Consider the following 19,691-nt stretch of genomic DNA (forward strand, 5'->3'; position numbering starts at 1 on the left):
CCGATCCTCCTTCGCTTCCGAGACCTGCCGAGATTGGGCACATGTTTTGTAATGTAGTCAATCGCAATGTAATTACTTTGGACAAATGTGGAAACGTTCTAAAAAGATATAAACTACAATGTAAAATGCTTCGCCGTGTGCCTGCAACTTAGGAACACAACTGTGAATTAAACGATGAAGCATGTTAAAAAATACATCAAATAAAATCGCATTCATAATTTACAACGTGGAATGAAGATGAATAAAGAGACGAGACAAGACCGCAGTGTTGTTTGCTTGTATTGGGAAAAAGCAACAACATACCACGCATAAGACTGTAGCTAGCAACAAAAATATAAAACACCTTAATTTTTGAAGTAATCAATAAATACAAACACTGAGCGTACCCCCAACATGGACAGCGCCTCGAAACCAGGATCACCTTTTAAAAGCTTCAAAAAATTCTAGTGCAATGAAATGTACAAACTTTTCGAGTTGAAGAAAAATGATAACCGTAAACTAAACACAGATGACACAACAATCTTTCACGCGACAGGATGAGTGGCATTGATGCAAAAAAAAAACCCAGGAACATGGTCAGGTTCCACTCAGTTCCAGATTGAAGTTTTCGTGACTGCAAAAATATTTAATCAAATCACGACCCCAAATTTGTAATAATGAATTGAATTTCTAGGAGGGTAAATTGCTACTGTCCACTCTTTCATGCCTTTCCGGGGAGTAGAACCCTGGAGCTACACTGCCACCAGTTGAAGCTGAGTGGAACCTGACTCTTTGGTTCTTTCGGTAAAGTCACGTCGGTGAAAATAAAAAATAAAAATACTGAATAAAAATAGAAATAACTAAATTAAATCACGATGTTTCGGAAGCAGCACAAACTTCCGTCATCAGATGGGACAACCACAGCACTACAGTAATTTTGCTGTGGTTGTCCCACCTGATGATTTAATTTAGTTATTTCTATTTTTATTCTTTATTTTTTCACCTCTGTGACTATCCCGAACGAACCAAAGAGTCGACGTGAAAGAGTGGACAGTAGCAATGCACCCTCCTAGAGATTAAATTAATTCTTACAAATTTGGGGTCGTGATTTGATTTAATATTTTACATCTCATTTTTACTGCCTCGTTTGTACTGTTTCTCACTTTTTTTTGTCACATTTGCAGTTTTGTTCACGCCATCACCCTAAATGTAATATTAGTAAAAACAGCATTTTTGTATTATTTGCATTAAGTGTAGAACAACAATGATTGCCTCGCACAATACGACAGATGTATCATGAGCGTAAGAATATATTTCAAGACATGCCAACTAAAGCCCTTTTCTGTTTTACAACCACCACCATTCACGTTGCATCTGCCCCTTGTCAACAGCGATGGTCATTGAAAAATTGTCCTCCATTGTGGAAGGAAAAAACGCCAGGTAAACATAAATATCTTTTTTACCAACTGTGCTGCTGGACCATACAGAAATAATCCATGGAAGTGTAATTAGAGTAGACACCGTGACTACGAATAATCAAAGGTTTTCACGAGGAGGCCTGCTATGGTTTCCGTAATGAATACAATGTCTGTTGATGTGTTCTATTAATGTAGGGCATAACAAAAAGTATATTTATACATTTGGAGTATATAGGTATATAATTTCAGTTACCATGGAAATACCCAACGGTAAATATTTGTACTGTGCTGTTATTTTGGCCAACTCTGGGGTCTAAAACCGTAATAATTGACCGCTGAAACTGGCCACCATTCCGGCCATCACGGAGGTATGAGTCAATAAGTAACAGCAAACTTTGACCTGAGAACCATGCTTCCAGGACAACGTGGTCCCAGTGAAGTCCCGGAAGAGTGCAGCGATTGGAATATTAAGGTGCTATGCATGGTTTTGTTAAAAACCCTTTCACGTCCTTTGTGCATAACGCAATCTATAAAGTATTAATCAAAATGGTCATCGGCGTTCGTACTGTGGTTATGATCTCAACAGTAACGCTAAAGGCACCCTCCCCCAATCATATATTAAAGAACAAGGAGATTTAAATGAGACTATATCCTGGTCTCTTGAGTTCTCATCTCGCTAAACAAAATACACTTGAATCTATACTGTATTTTACAATTTGTTTTAAAAACACACACACATACAACTGAGTGCAACACCGATAAAATGGGACAAGATTCCTTGGCACGACCTTAACTCGAAAACACTTCCATGTAAATGACAAAAACATTACCCCTCCCGATCTCAGAATTGTTCTCCAGCAGAACACCCAAACTGGCGTCTGCGGTTGGCTACGTTTTTCCCTTAGCTCGGGGCTCCTTGACCAATTGGTTAATTTCACTCAGGCAGCATGCAAATCCGCAGTTACAAAATCACACTTTGCCATTCTCTCTGGCAAGGTCAAATACAACTTGTACAAAACTGAAATTTCAAGCTACGATATATAAATTTTAATTCATATGCTCTCCGCTTTAGTAACTAAGGTGTTCTTCCTGAAACCATAAGTCAATCTCTGTTGAAAGGTGAGGTCACTCCTTCGCTGCTGCTGCTGTAGTCTGGAATTGCTTCTCTCCCAGCCATCCGTGTTGCCAGTTTCATCCATCTGTCTCCATCTGTTGAGGTCTATGTTCAATACCGTCATCTTCTCCACTGCCTATTAACCAACCCTCCCCCCCCCATCTGTACATATATATTTATACGTTTTCCTTGTTCCAAGTCTTGGCCTACAATGCACATTTTCTACTTTTTAACAACGTCTTTGTGACAGCTGCATTTATACGCTGTATAAAACTCATTCATATTTGTATTTAGCAATTTTCACGGGTCATGGTCCTGAGTGCTCGATTTGGCTGTGCTGTTGAGGAACCATCAAGGCTGTGCAGGGATGGGATGTGGGAGTGGATGAATGAGTTTGTGCCAATGCCCTTTGACCTTATTGGGTCCTGAGTGAGTTCTCGCACCGTCGCTGGGGAGGTGGAGCTCACGTGTGCACATTTCTTAGGAGGCCAGCCCCCTTCCTTTGTGAGCGTGACCCTTGACTCCGGATCACAAAAACACAGTGATGCATTACACTATCGGGTCTCCAACAATTCTATATGTACATATATTTAAGAAAATAGCCCTCCCGTTCCTAATCATTTTGCCACTTAAGCGGCAAGCAAACCCGGCTGCAGTGAAGCAAATTCAGCAGCCCAAAGGTGTTCAGAAATCATGGGACGTGCCCCGGATAACCGCTTAGCAGTCGAAGCACCGGGCCTGAATATATATTTTTCTATATTTCATTAGCGCGCGTGCAGCGACAGCAAAGCAGGCCCAAAAGTCAGTACAAACTGAAACCGGCAGTACCAGCAGAACGCACGATGTGGCTTAAAACCACCACAATTGTTTTACATGCCCATTTTTTTTTTTTACAAATAAAGAAAAAAAAACACGTAAATCTGAAAATCTCTTTTTGGATCTAACAGAGAAGCAGATGACTTAACTGCAGCCTTCAGGCAGTTCTGATGCTTTTTCTTATTTTCACTCGTGTGTGTTTTATCAGCTTGCTCGCAGGCTGCTGCTGTCCCCTGGCTGGCAAGCAGGCAGGCAGGCAGCAGTGTGGCTCTACTCTTCGACGGTGTTCATATCTGACAGCGGGTTGGTCTCGCCACCATCTGGGCCTGCATCCTGCAGCAGCTGCTTGTAGCGCCTTCGGAAAAATCCCAGCTGCAATTAATTCAGAGAAGACGAAGAAAAAAACACGCACACATTAGAGAGGAGTAACTAGTGCATCGCAAGGGCTTTAGAAATGATTAGTACACTCTTTATGTAGTGTACATTTGTAATGCGGGCGTAAGCGACCTTCCGGATGTGACGTCACGGGGGGTGGAGTCATGTGACGTGGGGGGAAGGTTCGGGTCCTTAAGCGGGTAAACCGGAAGGGGAAGGCAGTCGGGGTGTGAGCGGAAAAGAGTGAGGCCACGCGGGCGAGTGTGGAGAGGGGGGGGGGGCGCCGACGGCCATCGGGAGCCAACCCCGAAGAGAAGAGGAAGCTGCGGAGTGGTGTGCAGCTGCAGAGGAGACAGCCAGAAGGGCTGCGTGTTAGAGGCAGCGGAGTGGCTGCCAGGAGGAGCTGCGGAGAGAGAGAGAGACAGCAAGAGGCTGTCAGAGCTGCGGAGGGAGAGGAGTTGCAGCGAGTACAGCCAAGGGGGGCTGTGTGAGAGAAACAGCAGCGGAGCTGCTGTTGTGGATCGGGCCGACATTGGAGTCAGCACCGTGGAGAAGCTACAGAGTAAAGACAGCCGTGTGGGTGTACAGCACGAACCGAATAAAGGACACTGAGCCAGACATCGTGGTCCAGTCGTTTATTACACTGGTGTCGGAAGTGCAACGGCATGTCGAAACAAGTGAGGAAGAAAGTTAATCCGGCGCCTGCATCGGCTTCTTCGTCCGACGACGACGAACTCCCTCCAACCACGGATCCTGTTGGGGTGGTGGAGGAGAGCCCGGCTGAGGCGACCACGGGAACGGGAGTGGAGGATGTTGGCGCAGTGGCGGGTCCGTCGACATCATCAGACGCGGATCAACGATGGCAAGCGATGGCGGTACAACTGGAGGCACTTAAGGACGTCCTGGCGCATCTATGCCATCTCGTCGCGCCAGGGACGATGGATGATGCAAGTGGTGCTCCGCGGGCCGCCACGTTGCCTGTCCTGCCGCCGCCATTGCCCACGCGGCAAGAGGCCGCCATTTTGCGCGCTCCGTGGCGCCAAACCGCCATCTTGGCCACGCCGCGGGCCGACGCCATTTTGAATTTGCCATCACAACCACCACCATTGGAAGACGGCGGGAAGAGGAGTCGGAGTCGCCACCTTACAACGGTTAAAGAATTTTCCGTCGGTGGGGACTGGAGCGCGTTCGCCTGCCGCTTCTTGGCGGCGGTACGCACAGCAAGATGGACCGATGCGGAGGCTTTGGAGGTGTTGCCGACTCTCCTGGACGACGAATCTGTCCGATTCTTCCGTTCCATAACGACCGATAAGAAGGCAACTTTATGTGGTGTTTTTCAAGAAATGGCCGATGCTTATGAGCCACCAGATGATGCGCATCGGCGATTCGCTCAACGACAACGAGCACCAGAGGAGTCGCCCGTGGCGTTCAGGGGTGCGGTGCTGGAGCTGGCCATGGCAGCTTATCCTGAGACGCCACAGGACCTGCTCGAGCCTCTCATATTAGGGAAAATGTTGGAGCTGTCTCGGGATCTAGGGATCCCCATGCCTGTGTGTGGGCATGAGAAGCTAACTTCCCGGACGGCTGCTAAGTGTCTCGATGCGCAATTCAACCTCCGTCGCTGGAAACAAGTGACGGCGTGGACGGGGGGGCCCGTCAAAGAAGGGGATGCGCTGGGGTGGAACCCTGCGCAGGCTGTCTATGTTCCGGATGACCGGGGCCCTCAACAACTGACGGCCGCCTCCGCTCCATGGACGGGACGCGGCGGGCCGAGACCGCGCGCGGCGCTACCAGAACGGGGCCGTCAGGAGGCGAGGCCTGCGCTTCGGCGCAACGAGGCCGAATGTTTCCGCTGCGGGCGTAGGGGCCACTACGCCAGAGACTGCTGGGCCCGCTTCCCGGCTCCGCCGCAGCAGGAGGCCTCGGCACCGGTCAAGTCGGCTAAAGATCCTCCGAAACAGGCATGTCGGCACGCACCAGACACTCGGCAAGGCTTTACACCTCACCCATCACCGTCGTTGCGCCATCCTAACGTTGTGGTTAAAGCATGCCCTTCGACGGGGCCTTGTCGCTCGGTCACGCAATGGCGCAAGTTGGCACGGAGAGTCGTCGCGGCCGCTACGGGCTCGTCCACTGTACCGGGGTCTATACAAGGGGTGGACGTACGCATTTTGGTCGACTCCGGCGCGTCTGCGACTATTATTTCGGATGTCATTTTTCATCTGTTGGGCATCCCGCCGGGGGCTGTGCGTCCGGTTTATGGGTCGTGCGTCGCTGCGAACGGGGGTAGCATGGGTATCGTGGGTCAGGTGGATGCTAAGATATCTATTGGGGATGTGTCGGCCTCGGGTGTTGTGTTGATATCGAGATCTTTGGCGGTTCCTTGTTTGTTAGGCACCGATTTTTTGGCTAAGATGCCCATTTTGATCAAAATCAATGAGAATTGTATTGAACTGCCGGGGGGCCGTCAAATCTCGTTTCTGCCGTCGCCCTCGGGGCGACCTGCTTCGGCCGTACAAGTGCAGGCGCTGTCCGTCGCATCTGTGGACATCCCACCTGGTACACAGATGCTTATACCCTTGCGGTATCGGAAGCCCCTGCCTGATCGGCTAGGAGCAGTAGGGGTCTTGTTGTCACCGTCCGCCGCGATAACAACCGGGTTGGCGTTAGTGGGGGCACAGACCATCGTCCGGCCGGATCAATTACCGTTTTTACAGGTGCTTAATGCGGGGGGAGAAAACGTCCGTGTCCCGGCCGGTACGGTTGTGGCACATGCCACTACGGCGTTTGCGACCCATGATTGTCCACATAGCCGGGGAGTTGTTGCTGGGGTTTCCGAGCCAAGGAGTTCGGATGATCGTTGGGTTGCTCATTTATGTGACGAAAATTCTTCCCTGTCCATGGAGCAACGTGGTGCGCTGCGTAAATTGTTGTTGACATATTCCGATGTGTTCAGCTCCGATGATTTGGATTTGGGCCGCACTTCGTTGCTTTACCATCACATTGAGACGGGCGATGCTGCCCCTATTCGATTAAATTCGCATCGGATGAGTCCTGCGGAGCGAGAACACGTACGGGGGGCAGTGGAAGACATGTTGGCTGCGGACATTATATCGCCATCTAACAGCCCATGGGGCGCTCCAGTCGTCTTGGTTAAGAAGAAGGATGGCAAATTGCGATTTTGTGTTGATTTCCGCAAATTGAATAAGATATCGGTGGCAGATGCGTACCCCCTGCCGCGTATGGATGACTCCCTCGACGCATTGTCGGGGGCTAAGTTCTTTTCCACACTGGACCTCTCTTCGGGATTTTGGCAGCTTCCCCTTGACGAGTCCTCACGGGAGAAAACCGCATTCCGTACGCCGCAGGGGTTATTTCAATTCAACTGTCTCCCGATGGGATTGAATGCGGCCCCTGCTACATTTCAAAGATTGATGGAGCTCGTTTTGACGGGGTTGCAGTGGGAGACATGTCTTATATATTTGGACGATATCATTGTCTTCAGCCGCACATTTGATGAACATTTGATGCGGCTGGAGACAGTGTTCACGAGGATGCGTTCTGCCAAATTGAAATTCAAACCAAAGAAATGTCACCTACTGCAACGGTCCGTCCGCTATTTGGGGCACATTGTGAGTGCTGAGGGAGTGTCCACGGATCCGGAAAAGACGGCGTGCGTCCGGGATTGGCCGACTCCGGCCACCGTGGGGGATGTTCGGCGGTTTTTGGGATTTGCCTCGTATTACCGAAGATTTGTGCCGGGTTTTGCGACGATTGCGAGGCCCTTGCATCTCCTTACGGGTAAAGGACGGAAGTTTGTTTGGGGACAGCCGGAGGAGGCGGCCTTTCGGAGTCTGCGTGATCTATTGGCCACGGCCCCAACATTGGATTATCCCGATTTCGATCACCCATTCATTCTTGATATGGACGCGAGTGACACAGGTATTGGGGCGGTGTTATCACAGTCTAAAGGGGGTGTAGAGCGTGTCGTGGCGTATGGTAGCCGAGTCTTGTCTCCTGCGGAAACCCGCTACTGTGTCACTCGCAGAGAACTATTGGCGGTTGTTTTTTTCCTACGGCAATTTCGACCATACCTCTACGGTCGTTCTTTTATTGTGCGTACGGATCATGCGGCCTTGCAATATGCCCTTAAAATTGACCAGCCATCCGGACAGTTGGCACGTTGGTTGGACACGCTACAGGAATTTTCCTTCCAAATTCAACATCGGAAGGGAGTGCGCCATGCGAACGCTGACGCACTTTCCAGATTACCGCGGCGCGCCCCTTGTAAATGTGAGTCGGGGACGCATAGGTGTTCGCCGATTCCAAACCCCCCTCAGCCGCTTACGTTGGCCGTCGAGAAGTCGGACACTCCGATGGAACCGGGACCGGCTGACGGGGTTTTGAATCTGCCGCGGTCTGTCTGGATCCGGGAACAGATGATGGATGAGTCATTGGTGTCCTTGCGGAAGCGGTCTGCTAAGGACAATGGGAGTCCGAGTACGGCTGTGGGGCCGCAAACCGCTCTCCGAGATGGTCTGCTTATGTGGCGGGAGGGGTTCCAGGAACGTTGGCGCCTGGTGGTACCAACGTCCTTGCGATTCGAGTTGATTAGAACCCTCCATTGTGACACTCTCTTACATTTAGGGGTGCAGAAGACCTTGTTGACGTTGCAACGTCATTATTTTTGGCACGGCATGGCGACAGATGTCGTAGGGCACGTGCGCGCGTGCCCTGCGTGTGCACGACGTAAGCCGCCGAAACATCCTTACGTGCCGCCTCTCCAGTCGATTCAGGTGTCTCGAGTCAATGAATTGGTGGCACTGGACATATTGGGACCTTTTCCACCATCGGCGAGGGGTAATAAATATTTGCTGGTAGGGGTTGAGTACCTCTCCCGTTGGCCGATGGCCTGGCCGTTGCCCGATCAGTCGGCCGCGGCCATTACCGACGCCTTTTTGTTTGGGTATATTATGGATAAGGGGGCGCCTGAGAGACTCCTCACGGACCAGGGCAGGAATTTCTCTTCTAAATTATTGGCGGAAGTGTGCGCGGGCCTTGGGACTAAGAAAGTACGGACATCCCCATACCATCCGCAGACGGATGGTATGGTTGAACGGCTGAACAGGACATTGTCTGCCATGCTTTGCCATACCGTGAGTGAACAACAATCAGATTGGGATCTGCACATCCCCGGGGTGCTTTCGGCGTACAGGATGACGCCTCATGCGGCTACAGGATATTCGCCGTTTTACCTTATGTATGGTCGGGAAAACGTGCCGCCGGTGGATGTGCAATTGGGAACTGGGGTGAAGGGACCTCGTAAACCACTTCCTGAATACATTCAGGACACGGTTCGCCGAGTCACGGAGGCGCGGGAGAATGCCCGCGTGGCTACGGCCAAAGCCCAGGCCCGGAACGAGCGATATGCGCGACGGTCTGAGGGGGAGTGCCCTTGGAAGGTTGGGGACCTAGCCTGGCTTCATTGTCCACAGGTACGTCCGGGGACCTCGCCGAAATTGCACAAACCCTGGCATGGTCCCGTACGCCTCATTGCGGTTCCCAACCCACAGTCAGCACGCGTCCAGATTGGGTCTCGTCGCTGGGTTGTGCATACGTCGCGCTTGAAACCATATGTTGCTCCCTTACATGATGCGTCATCCCCCAATGTTGCCTTGCCGGGGTCTGTTGCTGCTGACTCTCCCCTGCCTGCGTCCATTGATCTTGCTAGAGCGCCTGTCGTACCTGTTCCAGACAGGCCGGCCGTGACATTGCGGGGGACGAGGGGCCCTGCTCGGAGGACGCCTGCCAGGTCTGCGGGACCTTCGAGCCCTGCAGCCCTTCCGACCCAGCTGCGGGCACGGTCACAGGACAAGCCCAAGACTAACTCTTTAGAGACACGGGACGGCGGTGGACTTCCAGCTGCGACAGGGGGATTACCCCCTGTCATTCCTCGACTTTCATCGCGTTCCCGTTCTGCGAGTGGGCCGCCGACCGTCCGGGACGGGCCGGCGACCCGCACACGTTCCAAATCGCTTACGTTTCGTTGATTGTTGTTGTCTTGTTATTTTTTTCTTACAGTTGTATTTATTGCATGCTTTTTGTACGTTCGTTGATGTTAATTGCGTTGTTGTTGTTGTTCTTGCTGTTACATTGTATGCTTAGTGTCCTTTAGGGGGGGAAGCTCGGTTCGCCGCATTACGATTTGCTATTGGTCAGCCGAGGTCGGCTAGGATTTTTCTACGGGGGAGGGTGGTGTAATGCGGGCGTAAGCGACCTTCCGGATGTGACGTCACGGGGGGTGGAGTCATGTGACGTGGGGGGAAGGTTCGGGTCCTTAAGCGGGTAAACCGGAAGGGGAAGGCAGTCGGGGTGTGAGCGGAAAAGAGTGAGGCCACGCGGGCGAGTGTGGAGAGGGGGGGGGGGGCGCCGACGGCCATCGGGAGCCAACCCCGAAGAGAAGAGGAAGCTGCGGAGTGGTGTGCAGCTGCAGAGGAGACAGCCAGAAGGGCTGCGTGTTAGAGGCAGCGGAGTGGCTGCCAGGAGGAGCTGCGGAGAGAGAGAGAGAGAGGGCTGCGTGTTAGAGGCAGCGGAGTGGCTGCCAGGAGGAGCTGCGGAGAGAGAGAGAGACAGCAAGAGGCTGTCAGAGCTGCGGAGGGAGAGGAGTTGCAGCGAGTACAGCCAAGGGGGGCTGTGTGAGAGAAACAGCAGCGGAGCTGCTGTTGTGGATCGGGCCGACATTGGAGTCAGCACCGTGGAGAAGCTACAGAGTAAAGACAGCCGTGTGGGTGTACAGCACGAACCGAATAAAGGACACTGAGCCAGACATCGTGGTCCAGTCGTTTATTACACATTGATGATTTGCATTTTTAAGAGCTGTTGTGTCAATTGTGTTTATGCTTCTCTGGATTCTGCCAACAGCAGACGTATTAAACATTTAGGACAATTTTGTGGTTAAAATAGCATCTTTCAAATAAAAAAATATCCAAACTTCCCAGTTTTGTGTCATGTGGATTTTGCATTGTTCACCTAAATCTATGCAAACTGCAATTAAAAAAACCATCAGATTAAAAATGTTTATTAAGAATGTATTAAGAACCACGTTTAAAAAAAAACACTGGGAGAAATATTACAAAGGTTTTTTAATTTAAAGAATCTTGAGTTATTCATCCAGAAGAGGCTCACCAAGTCCCGAGACTCTTTTTCAGGAGAATTCTGCAAATTGTGTTTGGCCAATTACATTTGAAAGGATGTTTCGAATGGTGGAATAAAGATAACTACCTGGACAAACCCCACTCATATAAGGGGATAACATTCAAAGGGCCGCATAGATGAGTTTCATACTAGATTAGAAAAAAAACATTCTGGGTGGCTCCCTGCCTGGATTCCTGTCTGCCTGCCTGGCATGCCGCCAAGCGGTCATGCCCGGTGATGACGTCACCGCGCCCATCTGCTTGATGACATCACGTACACCCCTTAGCATTGAGCTGGGTTCATACGTCGTGCTGACATCACGACTGCCCCCCCCCCTCCACCTCGGATGTGGATCTTTTACAAATGTGATCGAGGAGAGAGAGTGAAGTGAGGGAGGGAGATAGAGGAGGGAGGTGGAGCTAAAGAGGGCTCTATATTAGATGAAACATTTTGCTGGCAGGCTGGGACAAATGGTCACGTGTAGGTTGTTTGTAGGATATACACGTAAAATATTGACTGAACGTGGACGCTGAAATAATATAAACTGCCAGGCAGGATTCAGTGTGACCAGCTGTCGAGAAAGCAGACATCACCTTCCAGAGGCCAAAGATGAGCAGAGCCAGCAGCAGGAGACCGCCAATGATGCTCCCAATGATTATTCCGACCGGAACTTCACCGCTTTCCAGCCTCGTGACCTCCAGCTCCACCTAGCAGCGACAGCAACAGCGGTTCAAGACCACATGGTACCAGGTGTCTAATGTTAAATTTCCACTGCAGTTAAAACTCAGACCTTAGCAAGTATAGACAAGCGATCATAATTTTCTACCACTTTAACAAAATGAAACGTAAGTTTGGATTAGGTTTTTTGTTGCCAAGTTTTTTTTCTAATTAAAACAAATGGCCTGAAGTTGACCTTAGTAACGGTGCGCGTCTCTATTCCACGTTGACCTGTGTTGTGATGACTTCCCCAAGGTAGCCCGGTTAAAAGCAAAGTGGGCTACACAGGCCCACAAGACTTGGGCCACACAGCCAGACTTGGTACGAGCTTGGCCGAGCAAGGCTACCACGGAAATACGGGGCTCACCCCTCAGGTCCGATATATGAACTAGGCTAGCCCACTTTTAAGAAGTCATGGGAACGAAGCAAAGGTTACATCTTTGCTCTCTTGTGGCGGAGTCTTATTATGCATCATGTCTAATCATTGAACAGCCAGCGCAATGTGTGAAATTGAGATTAGCTTCTCACCGCACGAAGAGGCCTGAACTTTTCATCATCCATAATCATTCATGTTTTAACTTTGTTTTCGTTTTTGTACTCAACAGTGGGCAGTGCAGTCTATGTGCTGCTGTGCATGTTGAAATAAGCACAATTCTATTTTTCAAGAATGTGGTTGGATGTAAGGAAGATGCTTGTTTTCAAATGTGTGGGCTATGTGACTCTGTGAGTAGGGTGTTTATGACGTTTTATCAATGTGGAGTGATCTGTGACAATTTTATTTTGAAAGGCGCTATGTTAAATAAAGGTAGATTGAATGATTTGAATGTTGTTGCAGGTTTCAATTAAAATTCAGTTTAACTAAATTACAATCTAAGAGGGGTATTTCGATTGCATAACCGTGGATTGACAAATAAGTTATGGTACTTTAAGGATCACCAAAAGCCTTAACGACAGATTAACTCAATAATCTTGCGCAGGTGTTTTAGGTCATCTCGTTTGCACATTTACTGAAAAATGGTGAAATCTGAGCTGAGTGCAGTCAGAAAACATCTCCAAAAGAAGGTCATCAAATTTATTGTAGTGAAATGGCCATGTGGCCATTTTGAGGAAACAACCGTTGAGTAAGTCTTCGCGGTGTGTGTCAAGTGCTGCAGCCAGGTGGCTGTGATTGGTTGATGTGTGCACGCGGACTGCCTACATCGTTTGCAATGCACACGTGTGTGAGATGCGTTATCGGCACACAGAAGTGAGGTGAGAGGGGATAGTGATAGAACACGGCACACACACATTCACCTCCGATTAGCACGGGTGGCTATGTACGGTGCGAAAGAAGTTCAACATACATGCATATATAGCGACGCGCAGATGTTGTGCGCTTGCTGCTTACCGTCCTCTCTTCGCTGCCCTTTGGAATTAATAAGAATGAGAAAGGACCCAACTCCAGCCTCCCGCGGGACACCAACTTCACAGATTTAAACTTCGCCTTCAAAGAGAAGTCACGCGAACCGACATTTATCATTGAAACACTCACCACCTATTTCATGCTATTTAATGCAGAAGCAGTGGAGTGGTTGGAGCATTTTGCTATGAAGCCAGTGACTCGAGTTCGATTGGCAACTGTGGCCAACACCAATGGCGAGTGAGGAGCTGAACCGGTCCCCACTTCACCAACCCGCATGTGGGTCCAAAATGCCATGACTGGCACTGCCTTCATCCAGCAGTGGATTGACAAAAGGCTGCAAATGATTCATTATTCATTATTTATTTTTATCGGTCATATTTCACAGCCAGCAGGGCATTGCTCTAAGGCACCCTCTGTTGTCAAGTTGTGAATTGCAGACTCGGTAACAATGAACACTATTTCAGTCCTGTGTAACATACTCCAAAGAGTATGTTTCAGTCCTGTATAACAAATTGAAATAAACGCATATTTTATATTTGTTTAAAATTTTGATTTAAATAACATGGTGGCATATTTTAACGTTTTCACCCTTAAAATGTTGTTCGGTTATAGAGGGCTATTCGACTAATTATTGCTATTCCTGGAAAATATTGTGTCCATCTGTCCATCCATCAGTGACGCTTTCCACCACAGCTCTTCCCGTCACCCAGGTCTCTCATATCCCTTTTCCACTGGCACATCTGAGCCATGCTAGTTCGGGGCCGGCCTTCAGGCTACGAGCGGTTTGCCACTGGCTATTGGCTGAGCCAAGCCAGAACCAAACTGTTAAACACTGACATCATACGACATTTGAAACTGGCTCAGGGCCAAGCAGGGTCAGGGGTGGGGTTAATCATTTTTGTCGTGCACTGCAGCTCGACTTATTCATTGCATGTGAAGTCAGTGGCACGGCTCAGCCTCGGCCGTGGAGAAATCATCTGGCACCTCCTGAGCCTCGCTGGGTTGGGCTGGGCTGGATCAACACGGCCCTGGCTCGGCACGGCACAGCTGTGCAGTGGAAAAGAGGCTTGAGCATCTTACCGTGGCGAAGGTGGTGTTCCAGAACCGGGACGTGATGGTGACCGACGCATCCTTGCCTTCGTCCAGCCGGCCGAGCGTGCACGTGAACACAGAGCACTGGACATCTGGGCATGTCTGTGAGCAGCAGAGCAGTGGCGGTCAGAGGACAGTAATTGACGAGCCGTGAGCGCTCGCACCTTCGCCGTGGGAGGCCCGTCGAGATGAAGTGTTTCTTGTGCACGGGGAAAAAGGTAGAAAAATTATGTATAATATCTACTTATTTATATACATATTGAATAACGACACACGACTGTGTGAATCACACGGCTGTGTGATGGGTGGGTGAATCGGTGGGTGGGTCAGTTCGTTGGTTGGGATGGGTGTGTGGTTAGTGGTGAAAGTGACCCTGGAGGTCGATGGGATTGCAGGCCAGTGAGCAAGCCAGCTCAAGCGTCTCCATCGTTGCTGGGGCCTCACCAGTTCCTCCACGTTAGACAGGTCCTCCGTGGTTTGCTGCACCTCGTACTGATGCTTGGCGATGTTCAGGGGATCAACGATGCCAGCGGTGTCACACGTTATCATCTCCGGCTGCCAGAGGCAATGAAGGAAGTCAGCGCACGTGTGTATGGCACTCCCACGCGTGCCGCACAGACTCACGCCACGCGCACGTGCATGCTAACAGCATGACGGAACAGCGCATCTCCCGTACAGTAGCGTTGTCGCAATGTACTATATTTTTTCACAATATAATACCAAATTTGTTTTCATGATATGAAGATTATCTCAATACGGTTATCCATATATTTTATCAATCATTGCGAATTTACAATCTATAATGCGAGGAATGTATAGGCCATCAGTTACACGCGAAAACAATATTAATTGGAGTTACTACGAAAACAACGATGTGAAATAACCTCCGAGACAACAATGAATTTGTTAAATGTTTTGCTAATCGCAAATTTAATTGGTAACGTAGATATTTGACCATCGTGTTTGTTATTTCATGCACATTTCGTCAGGAAATAAAATATTTTGAAAAAGTTAATGAGTGATGATAATCGCAATGTAACGAAGCAATTATGATTTGCCGGTGAGCACAGGGACACACCGGGGAAGAGCGAACGTTGGTCACGTAGAGCAGGCGGTTATTCTGCGCGGTGAACATCGGCAGGGAGATCTTGAGTTGAATTTCCTCCGGAAGAGGGAATCCAAATTTCTGGACCTGTTAAGGGCAGGAGAAAAGTGGTGAACTTGAGGCCAAACATGTTTTACAGATGACTTCCACTCAAATATGAATCCAATCAATTCCGTGTGTTCCGTACGTTTGTTTATATTTTTGTAAAGGTAATATGTTTTGACAATTGGGTTAAGTCAATATTTGAACACTAGACAATTCATGGAATTTGTTATTTCCCAATTCACAATATGACAAATTGTGACAATTCACAATTATCACAATTTCGGACCAGGGTTGGAATCAAATAAATGGAAGTCTTTCGTCTCATTTTAACCACCTCATTTGTATTGTTCATATATATTTTTGTTACTAATTTGTGCAATTGCATTTTCTGCATGAGCCTAAATGTAACTTTACTGAATCATTTGAAAATGACCATTTTATCTAGGTACGAGTCTATGCATGTATTGCCAAAATAAGAATCGATTTTAATTGTGGTGTCAATTCACCGTTAAAAGTCTATCAAAAGTACTTGTTTTGTGGTGAGAAAGAAACATATAACTTGCATTATAAAGATAGGTATGATTTCATGGCATTTACCACCACTTCACCTTAAAAGTGTATTTCAATTCAGGACCGATGTCATCCAGCCCCTTAATGATGTCCAGTCGTTGTGCTTTGTCATTCACCTCCAGCTGTGCAAGGTTCGAGTCCCTGACACACGAGAGACAAAAAACTAAAATAAACCCTTCACACACACGATCCTACAATCACTTGATCCTACAACCACTCGGCAAGACCACACACGGCGCTCGCCCGATCCGACACGTGCGCTCAAAAATCTCGCATGCAAAGTTCATCCGGTTGTACCTGAACAAGATGATGTCGGCTTCGTAGTAAAGGGGGACAGAGATGCGTGCGGAGTTGTTCTCCAGCTGCTGGGCCGTCTCCTCGCTGTCACTGCGTCACCAGCGCGCACGTGCATGGCATGACATTTATTGCTACGTTTCATCTTGAATGTTTATTTAAACGTGTGTAATATTTCCTTATGCAATGTCGTTGCTAATTCTTCTTCAGTGTATTGTCAATAACTAAAATAGATGGTAATAGTGCGTGCGCTATATTGCCAATAAATAATGGCAATATGAAACATACAGTACATGTTAACTGGCTCTGTAATGCCTCGGGGATAATTAAACAAACAATAAGGCTCAAACATGGCAACAAATATCATGCCGTGAAAGTGCACGGCGGCGAATGTGATTGTCCCACAGCCAAAGCCCACAACGTGCAGTTTTTTGTGTGAATATCATCATCATCCATAACCTATCCACTGCTGGATGAGGGCTTCTCGACTGTGTACAACACAAAAATACTCAAGCGCTGTGACTGTCAGACTGACTCAGAGACAAACAAGTTTCTTACAACGAAGATCAGGACACACACCTTTTCACTTCCGCGGAGAACGAAGCTGTGCTCATGATATTTTTGCGGCTGAACTCAAATATAAACCGTATCGTCATCTGTAAATTGATGTAAGACAAAAAACACGAATTAAACACGTGAAAAAAGAACAAACTCCAAAAATGATCGTATTTAAAAACCTGTGTTGTCCGTTAAAGAAATCGCCAAACATTGGTAACGTTGCCAGATTATATTATCAACTAAATAAAATAGCAACATCGCCCCCTACTGTGATGCTTCAGACCGAGTGAGTTTTGAGATTCGGTAGGGATTTTCTGGTCGAAGCAAATCTTAAACGAATAAGCGGGGGAAACACCAACATGCCTTGGCACTCGCTCTGAACACCGGGAATCCGATCTTGCAGAGCTGTGAGTGCGGATGGTCCTTGGGCACTGTGCAGTCGACGCTCACATCCCCGTCCTGCGAAAAGCGAAATTCCATCAGCAACCGACAGTGACGTCACCACGGGTGAGTAGGGATGCCACCTGTCCTGGTTTTCACAGGATCATCCTCTTTTTCAGAAATCTATAAGTCTTCCCAGGACATTAAAAGTCCAGTTTGCTTTGTCAGTTTTGTAACGATAAAACACCAGTTAAAGACTTAAAGTTATTGGGAGATATTATTCTGCCAATTATGTCCCAGGTGTGTGTTCCTCTGAGGTGGCAACCCTAGAAAATGAGCCCTGAGTGTGGACACAGAGATTCGTTTAAATTACTTCAGTAGTTCTGTGATGTAATTTTCGGCCTGGAAATCCAATATGTTGATGCAATAAAAAAAAATTATATGAGAGACAGAATGGAGTTCTGTTTATATTCATCATATCAACTGCTGCACCAGGACATTGAGCTGGCAACGTCTGGATTCACAGTCCAGTGGCCTTACCGTTCTACCATGACAGAATCCCACGTATAACATAGCGCAGGTATTTCCTCGAGTGGCGGTTGGGTGTAGAGGAAGTGGAGATTCAGTTTGATCGGCAGGACCTTCGTGTTATTATGACCTTGTACCGGCCCCGAGAGGCTCTCCTCCTGGACTCATCCCAAACTCAGTTTCGCCAGATGAGTGCCCCGCTTAGGAATGTCAGTTGAGTTTAACCGTCTCACCTCCGTGTCGATGTTGCGGAGTTCCTGGTTTGGCGAGTAGGTGAAGTTGAGCCGGGTGTTGTAGGCATTCTCTCGGCGGTTCTCCAGTGTGATAGACACCACGTGCTTATTCCTCTCTGACCTCACCACGTACGGAGACTCCCTGCGGCGGGATTTCACTTTCACTACTACGGCCATCCGTTATTCACAGCGCAGACTGCAACTCCGTCAGTATGACGCAAATATAGTTTGAATGGATAAACAAACGCACGCCCGGTATTGCATCGAGAGGCAGAAGGAGTAACGCATGGATGAGAGTTCAAGACATCGTGCAAACGGTTTGGAAAAGTGGGATTGGGCAGGGCCTATCTCGAGAAGGGATGATGGCCGATGGTCGAGAATAAAAAATTAACCCGTAAAAACAAAGTTTTTCACTATAAATCCTTTATATGCGTGGCGGCTAGAGTCCTCTCGTCCTCTGGCTTGAGATGGCTGCCACCTATGGGTCAGATGATTGCCTGCCACCATTAAGCAATTGGTAATTAAATATAATTTTTTTTTTCCTAAAAAGTGTAAAGTTATGGAAAAAAAATTTCACGAAAATAAATTGTCACGCACAACGAGTCTGTGTGCAAAATGTCAGCTCGATTGGATCACGGGAAGTGGGTTAAAAAACGACCGAAAGATTTGCACGGTCGTAAGCGCGCAAGCAAGTGAACTTAATATAAAGGATTTAATGACAGTGGCAGCCAAGGAATGGAATGTATCTGAGAGGCCCACCATCGTGGAGAAAGAGCAATGAAACCAGCTCGTGTGCAAGTCGAACAATCGTAAAAGATGGTGATGGCCTGGGCATCCTTCATCCAGCAGTAGATTCATCATAGCTGATGATGGTGGCAGTGTCTAAATACAGCTGCATCTCAAGACACTGTACAAAACTGGGACTTGTGCATCACCGATAACCATCAAGCAGATAGGTGTGTATCTATATTAATTAAAGTGTGGATGACACAGTACTGCAGAGATAAAATACATGTAAGGTCAGGATAAATAGGAAATGAAGGTGTTGAGCCTAGACTTGAAACGGTGTAGGGGTAGGGTCGCCAACCCTTCCGGATTGGCCGGCAGTCTTTACTGGAATTTGTATCGATCTCCCAGTGACTACTGAAAGCAATCTGGGAGATATCAGTTATGGAATATTTTAAGAAAATGTATCGATATAAAATGTGCACATAAGTCATATGGAAGTTAATTCATTGTTATAACATTAACGGTGTCAGCTTATTGCGGTCTTCTTTTGTAATTCATCACGTATTGCATCATTTTGGGAGAAAAAAAAATCTCCCGGAATAGCTTCAGCAGCACAAATGTCAGTGCGGAGGGAATGCCACTTGCTCTGTGCCCAATTGCTTTCATGGCTTTATTTTGGTGATTTCGAAAAGTGTATTGGTTTAGCCATGTTTGTGTTGTTGTAGTACAGAGTTAGACTGATGGCCTTAATCTAAGTTGTCTTGTGGTTGTTGTTGTTGTTGTTTGACTTGCATCCCACTGGGATTTTTGCACACAGCGTTGGTGTACGGTGTTTTTTCTGCAATATTTTGCTGTCTTTTCTTGGATTTTCTGTTTGCACTCAGTCACATATTCACTTTAAGATGTTTTTTGTTCATGTTTTTTGTTTGTTGCGGTTGCACCCGATTCAAGAGCCGAATGGCTCACAGGGCTATACCTAATACATGAACTTCAACTTGAATGTAAATCACACAGCCTCACCGTGTGCCCTTGATATCGTGCTCCAGCGTGAGCACCAGATCCGTCTCGCAGCGCTCGTCGGTGCCGCAGTCCTTGGTGAACGGCAGCTGTAGGGGCCGACAGGACGCCGAGCTCAACACGC

At 48.1% G+C, this 19,691-nt stretch overlaps 1 protein-coding gene across 1 annotated transcript in view; it reads right to left on the reverse strand.

The window, feature by feature from the left end:
• Window positions 1–269: 269 nt before the first annotated feature.
• Window positions 270–19,691, reverse strand: part of LOC144935487 (integrin alpha-11-like) — a 53,174-nt gene continuing 33,752 nt past the window's right edge. Inside the window, exons 19-30 of the mRNA XM_078862186.1 lie at window positions 19,571–19,656; window positions 17,822–17,963; window positions 17,043–17,138; window positions 16,701–16,777; window positions 16,125–16,214; window positions 15,866–15,968; window positions 15,186–15,299; window positions 14,552–14,662; window positions 14,096–14,209; window positions 13,001–13,096; window positions 11,490–11,603; window positions 270–3,699 (exon numbers count right to left, since the gene is read on the reverse strand). Coding sequence (XP_078718312.1) covers window positions 3,598–3,699; window positions 11,490–11,603; window positions 13,001–13,096; window positions 14,096–14,209; window positions 14,552–14,662; window positions 15,186–15,299; window positions 15,866–15,968; window positions 16,125–16,214; window positions 16,701–16,777; window positions 17,043–17,138; window positions 17,822–17,963; window positions 19,571–19,656 — 1,245 coding nt within the window. The 3' untranslated portion in view covers window positions 270–3,597. The remainder of the gene's footprint in view (window positions 3,700–11,489; window positions 11,604–13,000; window positions 13,097–14,095; window positions 14,210–14,551; window positions 14,663–15,185; window positions 15,300–15,865; window positions 15,969–16,124; window positions 16,215–16,700; window positions 16,778–17,042; window positions 17,139–17,821; window positions 17,964–19,570; window positions 19,657–19,691) is intronic.

The sequence above is a fragment of the Lampetra fluviatilis genome, chromosome 13 (genome assembly GCF_964198595.1).
Source record: "Lampetra fluviatilis chromosome 13, kcLamFluv1.1, whole genome shotgun sequence".
Taxonomy (NCBI): domain Eukaryota; kingdom Metazoa; phylum Chordata; class Hyperoartia; order Petromyzontiformes; family Petromyzontidae; genus Lampetra; species Lampetra fluviatilis.